Below are 16,617 nucleotides of genomic sequence, written 5' to 3' on the forward strand. Positions count from 1 at the left end.
AACAATTTTGAAGAGAAGGCTTTAGGGCGTTGACCATATCACCATTTGCAAGCCTCGTCAAGCAATCATGGCGTTTGTGTCGGCTCGGGCAGGTGCTGGTGCTTCGGCGGCGCTAAAACGCGTTAAGTTCTGTGAGTACGAGGATTTTTCGCGCAGTTTTTTTGTTGCAGTGAAAAATATTGGTCTGGTAGTTATCAACTGTCCCGCTGGCTTTTACGTTAGCTTTATTTGCGCTTTGCTCGTGTGGGGATTAATTCGCAGACGGCAATTTTGTTTTCCTGGTTCTCCCTATGTTTTCACTTTTCCTCCAAAAAGTTGGGGCTTCTTGAACCGGTTTCGGCCCAAAGGATGTCACTCGCTATTGAAATCTTGTATTGCCGCAACTCTTCAATGTTATTGCGCTTCGTGGCAGTCGTGTTGGTTTACAGTCGGGCAATCAGATTTCATTAGATTCATTTCATTCAAGCTGCGTCCAGCCAGTAAATCTGGCTAGAGTATTACCTCATTGCTGTATTTTAATTATGTCTAATCACCCCCACTGTCCTGTACTACTCAGACATTTCGTACTTCGGCGTGCTTTCAACGCAAATAAGGTTTGAAGAGGGACGACCTCGCGCTCACTATCTGGACCCGGATGCGCGTTAATCGGCGCTCGTGTCACTAAACACTTTTCGTTCCGAAGTGTCAGCCGGATCAGATATCGCATGCGTCGATTCAATGGGGCGCCCCTATCAATGCACGCGTACTTTTAACCCTGTGTTCGTCATGGTCAAAGCTCTGAAGAGGAGAAATGCGAGAAACCTGACCTTGGGTTGAAATAGTATATGCATCGTGCATTTGATTACGTGCTGTCTTCTTCCAAATGATGCGTTAGACGTTAATACGGATGGATTACCCCGTGACATTCCCCCACAACTGCTTAATAGCGTGCGACTGACTTTCTTTTCAATGCATTTCCGTTTTTATCAGCAGAACGGTAGTTGACATGTAAGAAGCGATTAGGTCACGTGAAGAATGAAAAAAAAAAAAAAAAAGTAAACAGCAATGTGTTTGCTGATACATAGTTATATTTTGCTGCTGACTAAACTAACCTGTTTCTGGTATGTTATGCATCATTACAGGAAAGAAAATATCAGTCTAAATTTAGGTGGCTGTATTTAATATTTTATCTCTTTACCTCCAACTGATATTTGATCTGTATTGCCTTGCTGTTGTACTGTGTAGTCCAGACACTTAGAATAAGGCACCACAGAGACACTTTGGCGAAATTGTTTTTTCTGCAAATATTTAGTTCATGAACTTCCAACAGTGATGTACACTTCTTATTGCTTTGTCAGGCTAAGTGACTGTGACCATATGTATTGACTGCATAGTTGCGCACTGCACATCTTTTTACAACCATGTCAGAAATGACATTACTTTTAAACCACAGGAGTTGCATTATATTTTGGAGCGGTGCGTGCTGTGAATCTGTCTGGCAATGATTTCATTAAAATATTTTTTAAACCGCTTTGGTAGCTGGGAAACCTCTGCAGTTTGGACATATTTTCTTGTACAGGATCAAACTAACCTTACACTTCCATGCACGGCAATAGAGAAACTTTTTTTTTCTTAGCTTAACAGTGACCTCTTGTACGCCTTAGGTTTTTTCTGTGAATAAAATGCTTGACAATTACATGGGCTTAAAGTTAATTGTACTCCAATACAATTAGTTTGGTGCGTGGGGTTAATTTTGCCATTTATACGTGCTGTTCCCCATATAGGCTGGATAGAACACTGCATTATGCAGCAGGCCGACAGCTCAATGAAAGATGGCTGTACTCACTGCCACGACTAGTATTTTTCAAGTGCTCATCACCTGATGCCATTGCTGGCAGAGATTTCATTACTCCCTCCTTCCTTGTTTTTCTTTTTTGCTTTGATGTTTTGGTTTCTAACTGATGACTACCAAAATGATTACTGCTTCTCCTCAACCCTCATCACCCCACCCTAGAAATTAAGCGACCTGGGGAAACTTCTCTTACATATGTTGGTTGCTGTTTCGTTGCTGCGATTGGCCTTCATAGAAGCCTGCTTGATTTGACCAGTAACTTACCTGCTGGTATTAACAGAAAATCACACCTGCAAATCCATCCCCGTCAGTCACAATGCATTAGCACAGGTCTATGTCATGAATGACTGACGTGTCAAGGCGTTCGGGCAGAAACACAGCTGTGTTTCCACTGCAGACCTTTCCAGTAGGGACGATGTGCGAGCACTGCAGTGCCTGCAAGCCTTCAGCGCAAAGCAGGAGTGACACGCAGAAATCGGCGAAATAGCAGCAGCAACATTGTTACCGATGGGGAATGGATTCCTGCAGTTTCAGAGCAGGAAGCAGGTGTTGTCAAAGGCCCATTGTTCTTGTCACAGACAGGCTGAGGGCAAAGAAGGTGTTGTCTTTCGTTCTGTGCCTCAGACTCTGCTGGCGTAGGTACATGCATTGCATTTGCAGCTTCTTGACCTTGGAAGGGCGCAAATGAAGGCAACCTTCTAAGTTATTTTCGTTTGTTAGAATTTGTTTTGTGTGTGTTTGAGAGAGAGAGAGAGATGCTTAATGTTTATTTCTTTTTTGTTGCCATTGGTTCAGGTTCACCAGCTTGCTTGTCAAGTGTCGTCACAACCAGCCACTATGCTACAGCTACTGGTAGGAAAGCATTCGTTTTGTGTTTTACTGTTAGTTTAAGTGCATTTTTGTATTTACGCACAAGGTGAGCCTTTCACCTTGAATTCAGGAGCACTTTGGGCATTTCAGGTCATGCGACCATTCATATTTCGTATATGGCTTGAAAGTTGTTAGTGGAGTTGTTTTGCAACGTTTTCATTTCTCCCCTTGTAGCAACCAAGAGGTCTGGGCAAAAGAACATTGTTTTGGTGGAAGGAGTGCGGACGCCATTCCTGCTCTCGGGCACCAAGTACAACAACCTTATGCCCCACGACCTCCAGAGGGGTGCCTTCTTGTGAGTGCGGTGCTGTGTCTTTTTGACTTGCTGTGGTATTTAGAAGCCTGCCAACTCATCTGGCATCTTGGGCAATTGTTTATGTTAGTGTGCAAAATATTTAAAAAACATAATGGTGCCATTTTACCATGCGATGTCAGTGCACTCTATAAGAAGCCCAGGTAAATGAAATTTTCAGAGGCCTCCACTGCGGTGTCCCGGGTAATTTAACTCTCTTTGGAGCATCAAGTGCTATGAACTAAGCCACGGCATTTGAGTGGCTGAAAAGCTCAAGTAATTTATCTTTCTCTTTATCTCTTATAATATCGGTATTCTATTCTTTAAGATTCTTCACCATCAGTTCCCATTTAGCATTTTTCCTCCCGGCACGATCAAAAACAACAGCGTTACACGGTTCACTCTACGTAATAATTTTCTACTACCTAAGGTCAGTACTAACTACGGGAAACAAGGCCTTCAATTTTTGTCCATATCATTTTGGAATTCTTTGAATTTCGACATTAAGCAAACTAATACACTTTCTTTGTTCAAGTTGAAATTAAAAAATTTTCTTCTTAATTTGTGATTTCTTTATTTATATTTTTTGTTGCGGAATTCGTGTTTTTGTACTTTTTTCTGTATTCTATTTTTGTATCTAAATCTGTCGGCAATGCACTCTTTACTATGCATTTCGTTATTTATTTTCAGTGTTGCTTCATACATTTTCTTACAATAATATTATTCTTTATGTTGCCTATTGAAATCTATTACCATGGGTGGTCCCACCTGCAGTCTTATACCATGGGACCTCTCTCTGTATATTCTTGTACGTTGTTTTTTTATTCGAAAATAAACTTTGAACTTCAACTTCAATGGTACAAACTTGATCTTGATTCAAACATGCACCAGTAATATTTACTCTCATAGAACGCTACACTTCTTGTAGTTCTAGAAGCAGTCTGATCTTGTGCCGTGTTGGTTTCATGGTGGTGCATGTATTTCTGAATGTTGCTGATGAGCGAACTCAGATGTTCAGGGGCTAGCTGATGCAGCCTCAAAACTCTGAAAAAGCAGTTTTGTCCGAGTGCTTGTTGAACAGTTTTATGAAAGCACCATCTGATGGAAAGTGAGGAGCTGTGTTAGAATGCCAATGCAGTCTCGAGGGAAAAAAAAAAGAGCTTTCAATAGTGAAGGAGAACCCTTGCATATTTTGTCATTATTTTTTTGCCGTAGTAAGTTTTGCCTTGTTTCGGGCCCCGAGCTCTGAGCTACCAGAGTTTGATGACATTTCATAGCACATTTGAGGCGCGTTAGTAGCTTAAAACTACTGAGTGCCTGGGGCCTTTCTGAGGAAGATTGTACCAAATGCTCTGGGTGGAAAGCTGTTCACTGCTTGGCCAGCAGTCTGAGCTGCATGTATTGTTGAATGACATGCGATGACCCCTTGGCAAAAGAAAGTTATCTTCTCTTTGGGTTTGCATAGCAGCCCGTAACTGCTCTGCAAGAGGGCGCATAGTTCTAGTATTATGATGGAACTGAAAATGTTGCATTTCAATTCTTTTGTTAGGGGGTCACTTTGTTTCTGTTCCTGCTGGCACTAAATAATTGCTGTATGATGCTTAACACCATAAAATTCTTTCAACTGCTACCTTCTTTCGTTACCTGAGTAGAAAAATGGCCTTTTTCTTGTTTGCCTTTTTTTATTACAGGAGTCTGCTGAGAAAGACTGGCATTCCAAAAGGTTGGTGATGCAATTGCCATGCATCTAGTTATTGTTGATTTCTAATTAGGCAGTCATTTCAAGCTTTCTTTGTTTTTCTTTTCTTTTTTTCCTTTTCTGTACAGAGTCGATTGAGTACATTGTTTCAGGAAGTGTGATTGCTGAGCCTACAACATGCAATGTTGCTCGGGAGGCAAGTTATTATTTTTTTTTTTCGAATTGAAACATTTTGAGTCAGTTCCGTAATCTTGAATATTTCTCACCAAGGAGAATGCATTATAATTCCAGGTGATATGGCACCATGTATGACATGAATCATGTCATTCTCTGTGGAAGTTCTGTAATAGAATCATTTCTTTTTAATTGAATGCATTGAATTGAATGAATTCAGTCACTTGCAGTCATTAATATCCTAACACTAAGGTAATGTAAATGGAGATGTTGATTGTACACTTTTCTTTTTTAGGTTGACTGGTAGTCAGCTCGATTAAGTCGCCATTAAGGTAGTTTAGAAGGGTTGTGTGAGAAGGCATCTGAAGAAGACAGATAGATTGTAAAGTATATCATATGTTTTGAAAGGTCTTGCCCAACACACTTGGTGAATGTTGTTACAGGCCGCGCTGTGTGCTGGGTTTTCGGACCAGACGCCGTGCCACACAGTCACCATGGCATGCATCTCTTCGAACCAGGCTATCACCTCAGGTAGGCTGACTGCGCAGGTTGTTCTGGCAAGTACCGGCGTCGTCGGTGCTGGTACTTACCGGTGCTAGTTGTCAGCGATTCTTGTGGTTCAGCCTGTTGAGACCGTTTCAGCGTTTGTCAAATATGCCTGCATGTACTGCAGCTGCTCTTAAAATCTTGGCCAAAGTCATGTAGGAATTTGACAGTGCTGTTCTCTTTAAGTTGCTTCTAAAATCAAACGGGTAGTTTATATCATGTAAAGTGTCTATTGTACCTTATGAAGTGAGACGCTGTAATCTACTGGTCCAATCTACTTGAAGCCTTATATGCAGTCGCAGTTAACTTTGTCAAAGTGAAGAAATGTTATCGTTCTCCCATCGTAAAGCTGATTGCACTTCTATGTGCATCTGGATAGTTGCGCTTCGTGGTATTGTCTTGAGGTCTACTATCATGTCGCACCAGCGAGACCAAAATTGGTTGTGTGCAAGCCATCCTTGTTATCTTTATTGCTTGGACTGTCATTGCATGATTTTAAAGGGCACAAAGTTGGAGTTCAATTGGTACATCCGTTTTTACTCCATTTTCATGGAAGTCCTGTAGAGTGAGAATCACGCACAGGGTTCACTACCTTCCTTCCTTTGAGGCAAGGAGTGAAATGTCAGTTTTTACTCCGTTTTTGCTCTATTTTCTTGGAAGTCCCGTAGAGTTAGTTGAGAATCACGCACAGGGTTCACTACCTTCTTTCCTTTGAGGCAAGGAGTGAATCGGCAGCCTTGTTTTGGGTGCGGTCCACTCAGCGAGCGGCCGCCCCTTCCCGCTGCATGTGCAACAGCAAAGGCGCGCAAACGGTGTGCCGGTTTGCCAAAGGGAGTAATCCAGGACTGCAGAACCTCGAGCCCTATGGTTCCGCTGGTAGTATCCAACTCCCACAACCCTTTGTTCCTAAAAAAAGGACTAATTCGTTGCAGTCTTTTTTTATGCGGCCTAAATAATAGGCGTGTAACGAGTGTTGCAACGCTAAATGCGAACCGTAATATGCTTCTATCGGTTAAATCGCTAGCTTATTCGCACTAAAATTCAGCACATTTTCAGTATCAATTTGGATGATGTCCTTGCCTGATTCGATTAGAATTAATTCGAAATCCACATAGCCTGCAGCATTGGCAACCCATAGGAAGGCTTGTTTTGGGTTGACAATGATGCAGATGACTCGGATTTCGATTTTATTCTGCGCCAATCAGTCAAATATACATAATATAAACTGGTATTAAAAGCTATAGCGAGTTGTATGCTATCTGTGCGCCAAATACCAGTGCAAATAAGTGAGCGATTTAACCGAGAAATGCTTATTATGGTTTGCATGTAGTGTTGCAACAGTCAGTATGTAAAACTTAATTCTGGGTGGATGAAGCATGCAGTCTGCCATCAAACCCTATACGGTACATCTTGGATGCAGAGGGATTGAATTTCTCCCTCGAAATCATGTAGTGCGTGACATTTGTGGAGCTGGTGACAAAATAGATACATTCGTTCTTGGGCTTTCATTGCTCATTGTCGGATGCAGTGATGGGACTAATTTCGTCGGGGGCCATTGACGTTGGCATGGCGGGCGGTGTGGAATTTCTCTCTGACGTCCCGATACGGCTGAACCGCAAGCTGCGTAAGCTGCTCCTGTCAGCCAACAAGGCCAAGACCCCCCTGCAGAAACTGGGCCTCCTCGCCAAGTTCAGGCCCAGCATGTTGGTACCAGAGGTGAGCCCTGACGGCTGGACTCTGCGATTCTCAGCCTGTAACGCCTCTCTGCAATCAGTCATTAGTGTCTAAAGAAAAAAAAGTAAAAAGGAACTTAGTGGCAAACTTAAGGGAAAATGGGATCTTGAAAATTCTTTCTTTATTTTTCGATGTATCGTGTTGCAACTTAGCGTGCAAGTGTGGAATAGAATGCTGATTTTAATTGTGCATTTAGATTTCAAAAATCTCATCTTGAGAAGAAAATATGGCAAAATAACTGCCCTAATCATAGATTCTTTTACGGTCCGTCATGCCAATTTCTCATTAAAAAAGGCCTCATTTAGGAACATGCAGACATTTCAAAAGGTCCAGCGCACATGCTGAACCTTTTCTTCTTTTCCCTTAGTTTTGATATATTAGCAATTGGACTAAATTTCAACCAATTACTGCCGCATACTTTTCTTTCCGACTTTGGTATTTATTCATAGCCATGAAATTTCATTATAGGAAATTCCTTAGCTCTATCATGTGCGGTGGACGTTTTTAAATGTGTGCATTTCTTAAAAGAGGTTTTTTTTAATGAAACTACTGTAATGGCCCATAAGAAACAGATGCATTATTTTGCCATAACTTCGCTTGGCAACAAGATATTTAAAATCTATATACATATTTGAAAACAGTATTACATGCACACTTGCATGATAAGTTTCAACAAAATATGTTTACAAATAAAAAAAGATTTCTCAAGACCCTGATCTTCCCCTTAAAACTGCATTGAATCGCTTTTTATGGGCTTGCAAATGTGCATATTTTTTACGTGATGAGTTTCAGAGGTACCTCTATTTTTCTTACCCATGCTTAAAATGAGTGATGGGATTATAGCAACATTGATGCTCTAGCGTCTCTCATAGCCTGAGTCGTTTGGGACGTTAAACCCCACAAGCCAACCGACATTGATGCTCTAGCTCCTACCCTACGATGGCCCCAGTGAAGTCGTGTACTTTTCTTGGTTACATCAACCAGCTAATGATACTGCTGCTCGGTAACACAAAGTAACGATTCTTAATGTGGAAGAGATAAGGTGTGGCCAACAGTTACTGAGAATTCTTGCTTTTTGCAGTTTGCAATTGACTAATTGTTGAGAAGAACACACTGAATAAGGTCATATTATGTTAATGTGCCGGATCTCTGACGTAGTTATGATCAAAAATCACTTCAATTTCTTTTTTATGGAGTCAAATTAAACTTCAGTGTGATATGATTGAAGTGGGTTGTCAAAAAGCTGTGCTGTGCTTGAAGGAATTGTCAGCAGGTATCTTGTAACCTAAAATTAGGGGAATTATGGGGGATACAGTCAGAAGTGATTAGGTTATGCAAGAAGACAAGCAGAGTGCACACTACTATCTGTCGCGAATTTTGACGCTACTGCACAATATTTGTATCATTGTTTTTAAAAGTGTATCAAGAAGGTTTTACTGTTTATACAAGTTGGTCCTGTATTGGTTGCCTCTTGTTTGGGCTGGTGCAGATACTTTTAAAAGCATTTTTCATAGTATAAGCCATAACTAATAATGTGCAGATTTTTTGTGCCTTCAGTGTTTAATGCAAGACACCTTCCCATTGTCTACATTACAATCAATCTGGAAAACTCGTCATTCGAGTGCTTGTGGTTTCAAGCAAAAATATGCATACGTGGACATCCAACAAGTAATATCCCTCTTTCTTTTCTCTCTCTCTCTTTCTTTTAGCGCTCCTTATTAGGAATTTATGAAATTGTGAAATATTACAGCCACATATCTGCCAGTCCTGTATTAATTTTAAATATAATCCTGGTCAGTTTGTATGGCTTTGCACCACCTATAAACAGTATTTATGCATGCTTTCTTTGTACCAGCCTTTTTCCTTCACGGTGCTAACACTGGCGACATTGCCCGTCGCAGCGGGCTGAAAGCAACAGAAGCAATTGGAAATTTGTCTGCAATGTACTTCCTCGTCTTGCTTACTCTGTGGTTTTGCACCGTCTTATTTTCACCTTTGTTCATCGCGAATTGAGGTTTCAAAATGACAAGAATGTCATTCGCGCTGTGATGACACGTCTGCATCAGGAGAAAAAATGGTTGTACAAAGAGGGTATGCGTTCTCTTGCTCATCGGTGGTGCTAAGCTAGACAAATTCACCGAGACAGCATTGGAAATATCTGCAGCTCTTGGTAACGGACCAAAAAGGGCGAAACATTTTCAGTTTACCGCGGGAGGACCTGAACATCTTTTGCTGCTGCCTTGCAGCTTCCCTCTGTGTCGGAGTTCACCACCAAAGAGGTGATGGGTCACTCGGGTGACCGGCTGGCTGCTGCTTTTGGGGTAAGTCGCCGCGAGCAGGACGAGTACGCTCTGCGATCCCACACCTTGGCCGACAAGGCCTCCAAGCAGGGGCTACTCTCTGACATCGTGCCCTTCTCGGTGCCAGGTGAGAAGCTTCCTTTGGTTGACATCCAGCCTGTGTGGAACGTGTTGCAAGGAGCCTTATTTTTTTTTCCCATCGATGAATGCTTTGTGAGCATCAGAACTCTGAGACTCGACCTGATACCTTTCCCAGGGGATTCCACACCTGTGTCTGCCGACAATGGGATTAGGGTGTCGACTTTGGACCAGATGGCCAAGCTGAAGCCGGCCTTCATCAAACCCCACGGGACCATTACCGCCGCCAACTCCTCGTTTCTGGTAAGCGGCTGCGCAGAAACAGCCAGCCTCAAACTTTCTGCCCACCTCTTTGTGAAGCTACTCTCATGCACTTTTCATGCATGATACGAATGCATAAATGCCTTCTGGTACTCTCGAAGTGGTGAGCTTGAAAAAAATGGGCTGGATCTTTGCTTGCTGTAAATTCCTTTGCCAGTGTTGCATGCTCTAAGAAGTATGTCTAAGCAGACGTACAGGGTACCTGCCACTGCTGCAAGCTATCTTTGGAAAGAAGTTCGCTTGTGAATATCACGTGCAGTCCTGGGAAAGTCAGGATTCCACAACGGTTGTCTAAGCTTGCGAGAGAAAGACAGAATGTGCCCGTGAAAAATTATTTGCTATCAGACCGCAGCTAATGCTCATGCTACATACTCGTAGCTATCCTGTAAGTTTTTTCATCTCTTTATACTATAATGGCCTTGTCTGTTTGACAAACACACAGTATTAAAAATGCCTATCGTGCCTTTCAACTGGCCCTGACCGCCGGCAGCTGCATTTTGATGGAGGTGGAACGAAGAGGTGTCATAGTGCTGTGCTTTTTCCGCACGTTAATCCCCAGGTGTTCGAAATTACTCCATAGCTCTCCACTATGGCTCCTCTTTCTCTCTTTCCTGGGTTCAGGTGTTCATAGGAAAAGTGTTGACAGATATGCGCCTTTCCTTTTCTGTCAACCAATTATTACAACTTTTAAGTGGTTTTTGTGTATCACCTAAGCCTATTTTAAGTGTTATAATATCATGTGGTTGATTATAAAAAGATTTTTAATGTGTGTGCGAGAGTGTTGAAGAGGGTAGACAGATTTATTGTTGACGTTTCAGCTGGGAACCGGTGCGTGTGCTACTTATATTGGTTCTTGCAAGAAAACTACTTTAGCTGAGAAGCTCAGCAGCCCTGTATACATGGACTCGGCAAAACTGGGTCTAGTCAGTGTCGGTAAGCGAGGTCACCCTTACTCGACCTTCTTGGTGTCTACATGAACTCGCTTGTAGTAGACCGAGCAAGTATAGCAGTGGCACCTTGTGTCGAGATTTGCTCTTAGTGAACAACTTTCCTGTTCGTGTTTGATTCTGTTGCCTTTTACAATCTGGAGCTTCACTTTATTTTTGATTTTTGTTTTTCATTGTTGAGGTCCCTGCAGCATTCAATTTCAAGGTCTCTCTTAGCCGAGCTGGAAGGTTCTGATCTCAGAGTTCCTTCTTACCCGACCTCTGACTCGACAGTCTACATGCTTCAAGCGAGTTAACCTACCCCCTGCAGGCAAGTTAACTCACTCTGCTGCTTACTCTACTCAACCCGACTCTGCCAAGTCCATGTATGCAGGGATTGTGACACAAACAGCCGTATTTGTTATTTGTAATGCCTACTTAGTGTGACTGCAGAAGCGTGCAGCATTGTCGCTTTCATTCAAATTGAGTACCGAAGCCCCCTCTCACTCTTTCTCTGCTGTTTCTTTTTTAACTCTCAGACGGACGGTGCATCTGCGGCACTCATCATGTCCGAGGAAAAGGCCTTGGCCATGGGATTCAAGCCCAAGGCTTACCTTCGCAGTTTCGTCTATGTTGCTCAGGACCCCAAGGACCAACTGCTTCTGGGGTGAGCTCCGGTTGGCATGCGTCTAGTGGTGCACTGGTTGTGAGGATTTAAGTCTGGGACCAACTTAGTCTGGGGCTATTAAGGTTGAGATCAATGTTGCTCTGTGTGTTGTGCGCTGGCGATATAAGCGGCTACAGTGTTCGGCAGTGATAGTTTGGTGATTGCATGTCTTTTGGAAGACACTGGATTTGGGAGACAACTGAGCATAACATTGAGACAGACATTTGTAATTAGGACACTTGTCCAGTCGAGGCAGGAGGTACCAAAGGGCATCCTTGAGATATCAGTGTCGTTTGAGTTGCCAAAATAGATTTAGATTTAATAATAAGATCATTTGGCAGTGACCTTGGGAACTGTGTTGGTTGAATTGAATCCGGACTACTGTTGCATCGGAGGATAATCTACCAGGATGCATTCTTGGGAAGGATATGAAATGAGGCCCTTTAACCTGTCGGTTTTCAGTTGCATTCAGAGGAGTGCACTAGGCTTCCCAAGTGAGGTTTGTGAATAATTGCCTTCATGCTTGGGTTGTAGGACTGTGCATATTTAGTGCTACTTGAGCTTCACATCTGTGTATCCCAGTTATGTAGTAAAGGACAATAGCTTTCTTTTGCCATTATATATTTGCACACCTTGATTTTGCCATCATCCCAATTTTCAGTCACCTCCTTGCCACTGTGGCATTCTCATGATATGCTGCCCTCTCAGTATGAGGCTTGAGGTCCTGTTACTAATTTGCAGTGTTTATTTATTGTTTTAAGGGCTGCTCTTTGCACGAGGTGAAAGATATTCTTTAATTCCCCAAGAATCCAGTTTACCGCGGCTTCTTATTCTGTTCTTTCACTTTTCAGTCCCACATATGCCACGCCAGCGGTGCTCGCCAAGGAAGGGCTCAAAATGTCGGACATTGACGTCTTCGAGTACCATGAAGCCTTTGCTGTGAGTGTAGCTGACTGTGGCCACTTTGGCAGAACTACCCTCCACTGGCTGATATTAACGGCATTGCCCCCCCCCCCCCCCCCCCCCTTTTTTTTTTTTTTCTATTCACATTGACATTTTCAGGGCCAGATCCTTGCCAACATGAAGGCCATGGATTCCGACTACTTTGCCAAGACCTACATGGGAAAGCCTGCAAAGGTAGCAGCTTATTACAGAGATTGGAATGATCTAAGGTTTCAAATCGGTGGAAATCGAATGAGTAAACCGTTACTTTGCTGATATACTCCCAGCGCGGTCACATAAGCTGGCAGTGACTGTCTGTGCACCGGTGAACATGCTGATTAGAGATGCATATAGTATGTCATTTCGATTGTCCACAGGTTGGCTGCCCACCGCTGGAAAAGCTGAACCTCTGGGGTGGTTCGCTGTCTCTGGGCCACCCATTCGGTGCCACCGGCATTCGTCTCGTCACCACCGTGGCAAACCGCCTGATCCATGAGAACAAACAGTGGGGCCTTACCGCAGCGTGTGCGGCCGGTGGACATGTAAGCTTGCTGTCTTTCTTTGCCGTTTAAAGCCTGCACTCGGCTTATCGGAAAGCCACGATGTTCAGTTAACTGCTGTTCATGTACAGTTTCAGGCAGAAAATTTCAGTTGGCTCAGTGTAGCCACAAATAAACATCAAATAGCATTAATCATCTGTAGCGTTGCTTTGTGCTGGATGTTTTGCCTGTTAAATGGGATGGTATATTGCATTATAACTATTTATTTATTAAGGTGAAAGCCTTTAATGCCTCATCGTTGTCAGCAAGAGCTGTTGGCAGAGGGTGTCACGCTTTCGAGGGGGATAGTTAAAAATAAATAAATAAACCTTGTCTCCACCAGGAATCGAACCTCCGTCCCTTGGATCCTCAGCAGTGAAACGTTCATCATAGTTCCCCTTTTCTACAGTGAGGATAGTGGGATTCCCTATACTCCGTTTCATACATCAGGTGCAACGCAGCGAAAGCTACGCAAGTACAGTTGAATCCCGCCACAACGAATACCGCCACAACGAAATTTCCGCGACAACGAATAATTTTTTATTCCCCGCGAGTATCCTATAAGAATTAATGGCCTAAATTTCTCTGCACAACGAACCATTTTTGCAGAGCGTTTCCGCTTCAACGAAATTTTCGCGTTCAAAATCGAAACCGAAACTAGTTTTATTGGCGAGAAGTCCAAGTCAAATCCAAAGCCACATTAAGCATGAAATCACGTGATTGCAGTTCCGCCATTTTGGCTTTGTGTCGTGGTCGCGTTGTTCACTCGCTGCCTTTCTCTTCGACAACGACGAGTTTTCATCCGCAGGACACGATGGCAACGCAAGTGAAAAAACGCAAAACTCTTTCCCTTGAGCAAAAAGCTCAAATAATCGCCCAAGCAGAAAGCGGCAATTGCTGAAGACTTCGGAATTCCTGCAAGTTCGCTGTCAACGATTCTAGGCAATAAGGACAGCGTGAGAATGGCACTTGCTTCAGGCACATCCTCGAAGCACAAAAAGGTGACGCGGCCCCTCCATGAAGAGTTGGACAAAGCAGTGCATGCGTGGTTTGTGGAAGCACGAGCCAGCAACGTCCCCCTGTCCGGAAGCATCGTCCAGCAGAAAGCCTTGAACTATGCATGCCTACTTGGCATTGATGATTTTAAAGCCAGCATTGGCTGGCTAAACCGTTTCAAGGCCCGCCATAACATCGTTGGAAAAGTGTTGTGCGGCGAGTCAATGTCAGCAGACGTGGACGGAGCAGCTGCTTGGAAGGCGAGTAACATGGCCGGAATTTTAAGCAACTTCGCGCCTGCAGACATTTACAACGCCGACGAGACCGGGCTATTCTACGAGATGTTGCCGGCTAGGACGCTCGACTTCAAGAGGCAGCGCTGTCACGGCGGCAAACACAGCAAAAAACGCATCACAGTGCTGCTTTGCACAAACATGGATGGCTCGGACAAGCGTCCGCCGTTAGTCATAGGCAAAAGTGCCAAGCCGCGCTGTTTTAAGGGAACTCGTAGCCTACCTGTGCAGTACAAGGCGAACAACAAGTCATGGATGACCCGCGCTATTTTCACCGAGTGGATGATGGCATTCGAACGCGACATGAAGCGGCAGGGCCGTAAAGTTTGCTTGCTTTTGGACAATTGTTCAGCGCATCACTCCGACGAAGTCAAGCTCACTAACACGGAGCTGAGGTTTTTCCCTCCCAATTGCGCGTCTGTCTTACAGCCTCTCGATCAGGGCGTGATTCTTAGCCTGAAGCGCGCTTACCGCGGGAGGTTAATTCAGCGGCTGCTTTTTAACACTGAAACCGGCCGAGACACGAAGGTGGACTTGTACGTGGCACTGCAGATTATGTCTGCTGCCTGGAGCACACTGGGGCGCTCAGTAATTGTGAACTGTTTCAGGCACGCCGGATTTGCCGAAGGTCGACCCGTACACTCTGCTGGCCTAACACCAGGCATTACAGACGACGACGAAGAGGCGTCACCGGCTCCGGGGATCGCGGCCGCCTGGAAAACGCTGGGAGAAATAGGAACCGTGCCGCCTAATCTCGAGCTCGACGAATACATCGGCGCTGACGCTTGTGTTGTTGTTCACGAGGATGTGAGTGATGAGCAGATCATAAAAGCTGCCCGGAATGATAAGGACTCTTCCGATGAAGAAGACGACGACGTACAGGAAGCGCCGGCTGCGGCAACCGCCGTACAGGTGATGGACGCTTTTGATGTCATCAGGAATTTCGTTGCTGTCCGAGACGACGATGTTGCAATGGGTTTGCTGACCGAGTGCGAAAATCGCGTGACGGCGTTGCTCGCCGTGAAGCGTAAGCAAACCAAGCTTACAGATTTTTGGCATTAAATGCCTTTGCTGCTGCTTGGGCAATTCTTTCTGCGTTTCACGTCAAATTTTTGCGATAACGAAGTTCTGCGAGAACGAATTTTTTTTCGTGCACCGTGAATTTCGTTATAGCGGGATTCAACTGTAGTCTGCAAGAAAAAAAAAAGGAGGCGTATCACTACACGCTCGTTTTGTAGCCGAATGGTTCCTGCGGAAACGGGCTCTATTCCGAGCATACACGTTTTCAATAACTTGCTTCGCATGCCTAGACATCTTCGCAATGCGGATCTTATAGAAAAAATGCGCACCGAAGAACCATTTTCTCAAAAAGAGATGCGCAGCGCGGAGGGCACAGCCAGCGCCATCTAGTGGCACAGCTGGCAAGGTTGTGGGGCAGCGAAAACGTGACACGAACGAAAACGACAAAAAGCATACAAATTCACTGAATCCGATCCTTTCTCCCTAAAAAACGTGCTCTTTATGAAGTTGATGGCAAATGTAAGATGTAATAAGCTTGCAGACAAAATAACTATTATTTCCTCTCGTCAAGAGCAGGCACTATTTTTCATCGCGGGTGCGGAGAGCACAAACAAGAGCTATAGTTTTGGCAGTGTTGCACTTGATGTATGAAACGGAGTATAGTGACAGGTACTGCGCCTTTAATTTCCTGTAAATGAATTATAGAACACTGGTGAACTTTGATGCATTCAATGGAATGTTGGTTGTGTTTGACAAGGGGCGCGCCATGTACCGTCATGACTGGTCATGACGTCACCAGGCGATCCATGCATAGACGAAGCTGACCCTGCCTGGCGTTCGATTCAGGCGTCCTTGCGGCGCCTTTCATTTGGCGCTTCCTCGAATGCCACACCACACAGCAAATAGAAGCAGACCCAGGTGTCTAGGAGGTGTTAGTACAGCAGGCATTATAGCGGCATTTGAAATTGATTTACAGGATAGAAAAGGCGCAGTATCTGTCATAATTCTCCATGGACACATGTATCATGCCCTCAAAGAAGGAAGGAAAGTGGGAGTGAAAGATGATAGGGAGATAGAAGTGCTGTAGTGGAGGGCTATGAAAGAATGAGTTTAAAATAGAATGTATATGTATTACTATATTTCATAGAACCACTAGTGTTGCAAAGCATATAGCACAGTATGCATGACTGAAGTGGGCATTTCTTTTTATAAGCGCTTTGTAATCTGGCTTTCTTTTTTTCTTGCTTGCAGGGTCATGCCATGATTGTGGAGAGGTACCCAAGCAAATGAGACAGGTGCCTGCGAGAAAACATGTTCCTAAAAGATTTATACAGTTAGCGAGAACATTTTCAACTTGTGAATAAACTTGTATATATACTGTCGTTGTGC

At 44.0% G+C, this 16,617-nt stretch overlaps 1 protein-coding gene across 1 annotated transcript; it reads left to right on the forward strand.

The window, feature by feature from the left end:
* Positions 1-17: 17 nt before the first annotated feature.
* Positions 18-16,610, forward strand: Mtpbeta (mitochondrial trifunctional protein beta subunit). Its single transcript, XM_084578380.1, has 14 exons — positions 18-131; positions 2,627-2,683; positions 2,876-2,996; positions 4,685-4,716; positions 4,821-4,888; positions 5,310-5,397; positions 6,941-7,128; positions 9,393-9,573; positions 9,703-9,827; positions 11,311-11,438; positions 12,290-12,377; positions 12,501-12,575; positions 12,758-12,922; positions 16,480-16,610. The coding sequence occupies exons 1-14, from the start codon at positions 68-70 to the stop codon at positions 16,516-16,518; spliced, it is 1,419 nt and encodes a 472-aa protein (XP_084434506.1). The 5' UTR covers positions 18-67; the 3' UTR covers positions 16,519-16,610.
* The last annotated feature ends 7 nt before the right edge of the window (positions 16,611-16,617 follow it).

The sequence above is a fragment of the Amblyomma maculatum genome, chromosome 9 (genome assembly GCF_055883805.1).
Source record: "Amblyomma maculatum isolate TAMU_Amacu chromosome 9, ASM5588380v1, whole genome shotgun sequence".
NCBI classification, from domain to species: domain Eukaryota; kingdom Metazoa; phylum Arthropoda; class Arachnida; order Ixodida; family Ixodidae; genus Amblyomma; species Amblyomma maculatum.

Excerpts from the sequence above, each read along its gene's own strand:
- Mtpbeta (XM_084578380.1), top strand. The coding sequence starts at position 68 with ATGGCGTTTGTGTCGGCTCGGGCAGGTGCTGGTGCTTCGGCGGCGCTA. Across the intron at positions 4,717-4,820 it reads AAAGACTGGCATTCCAAAAG|AGTCGATTGAGTACATTGTT; the intron begins GTTGGTGATGCA and ends TTTTCTGTACAG. Across the intron at positions 9,574-9,702 it reads CGTGCCCTTCTCGGTGCCAG|GGGATTCCACACCTGTGTCT; the intron begins GTGAGAAGCTTC and ends TACCTTTCCCAG.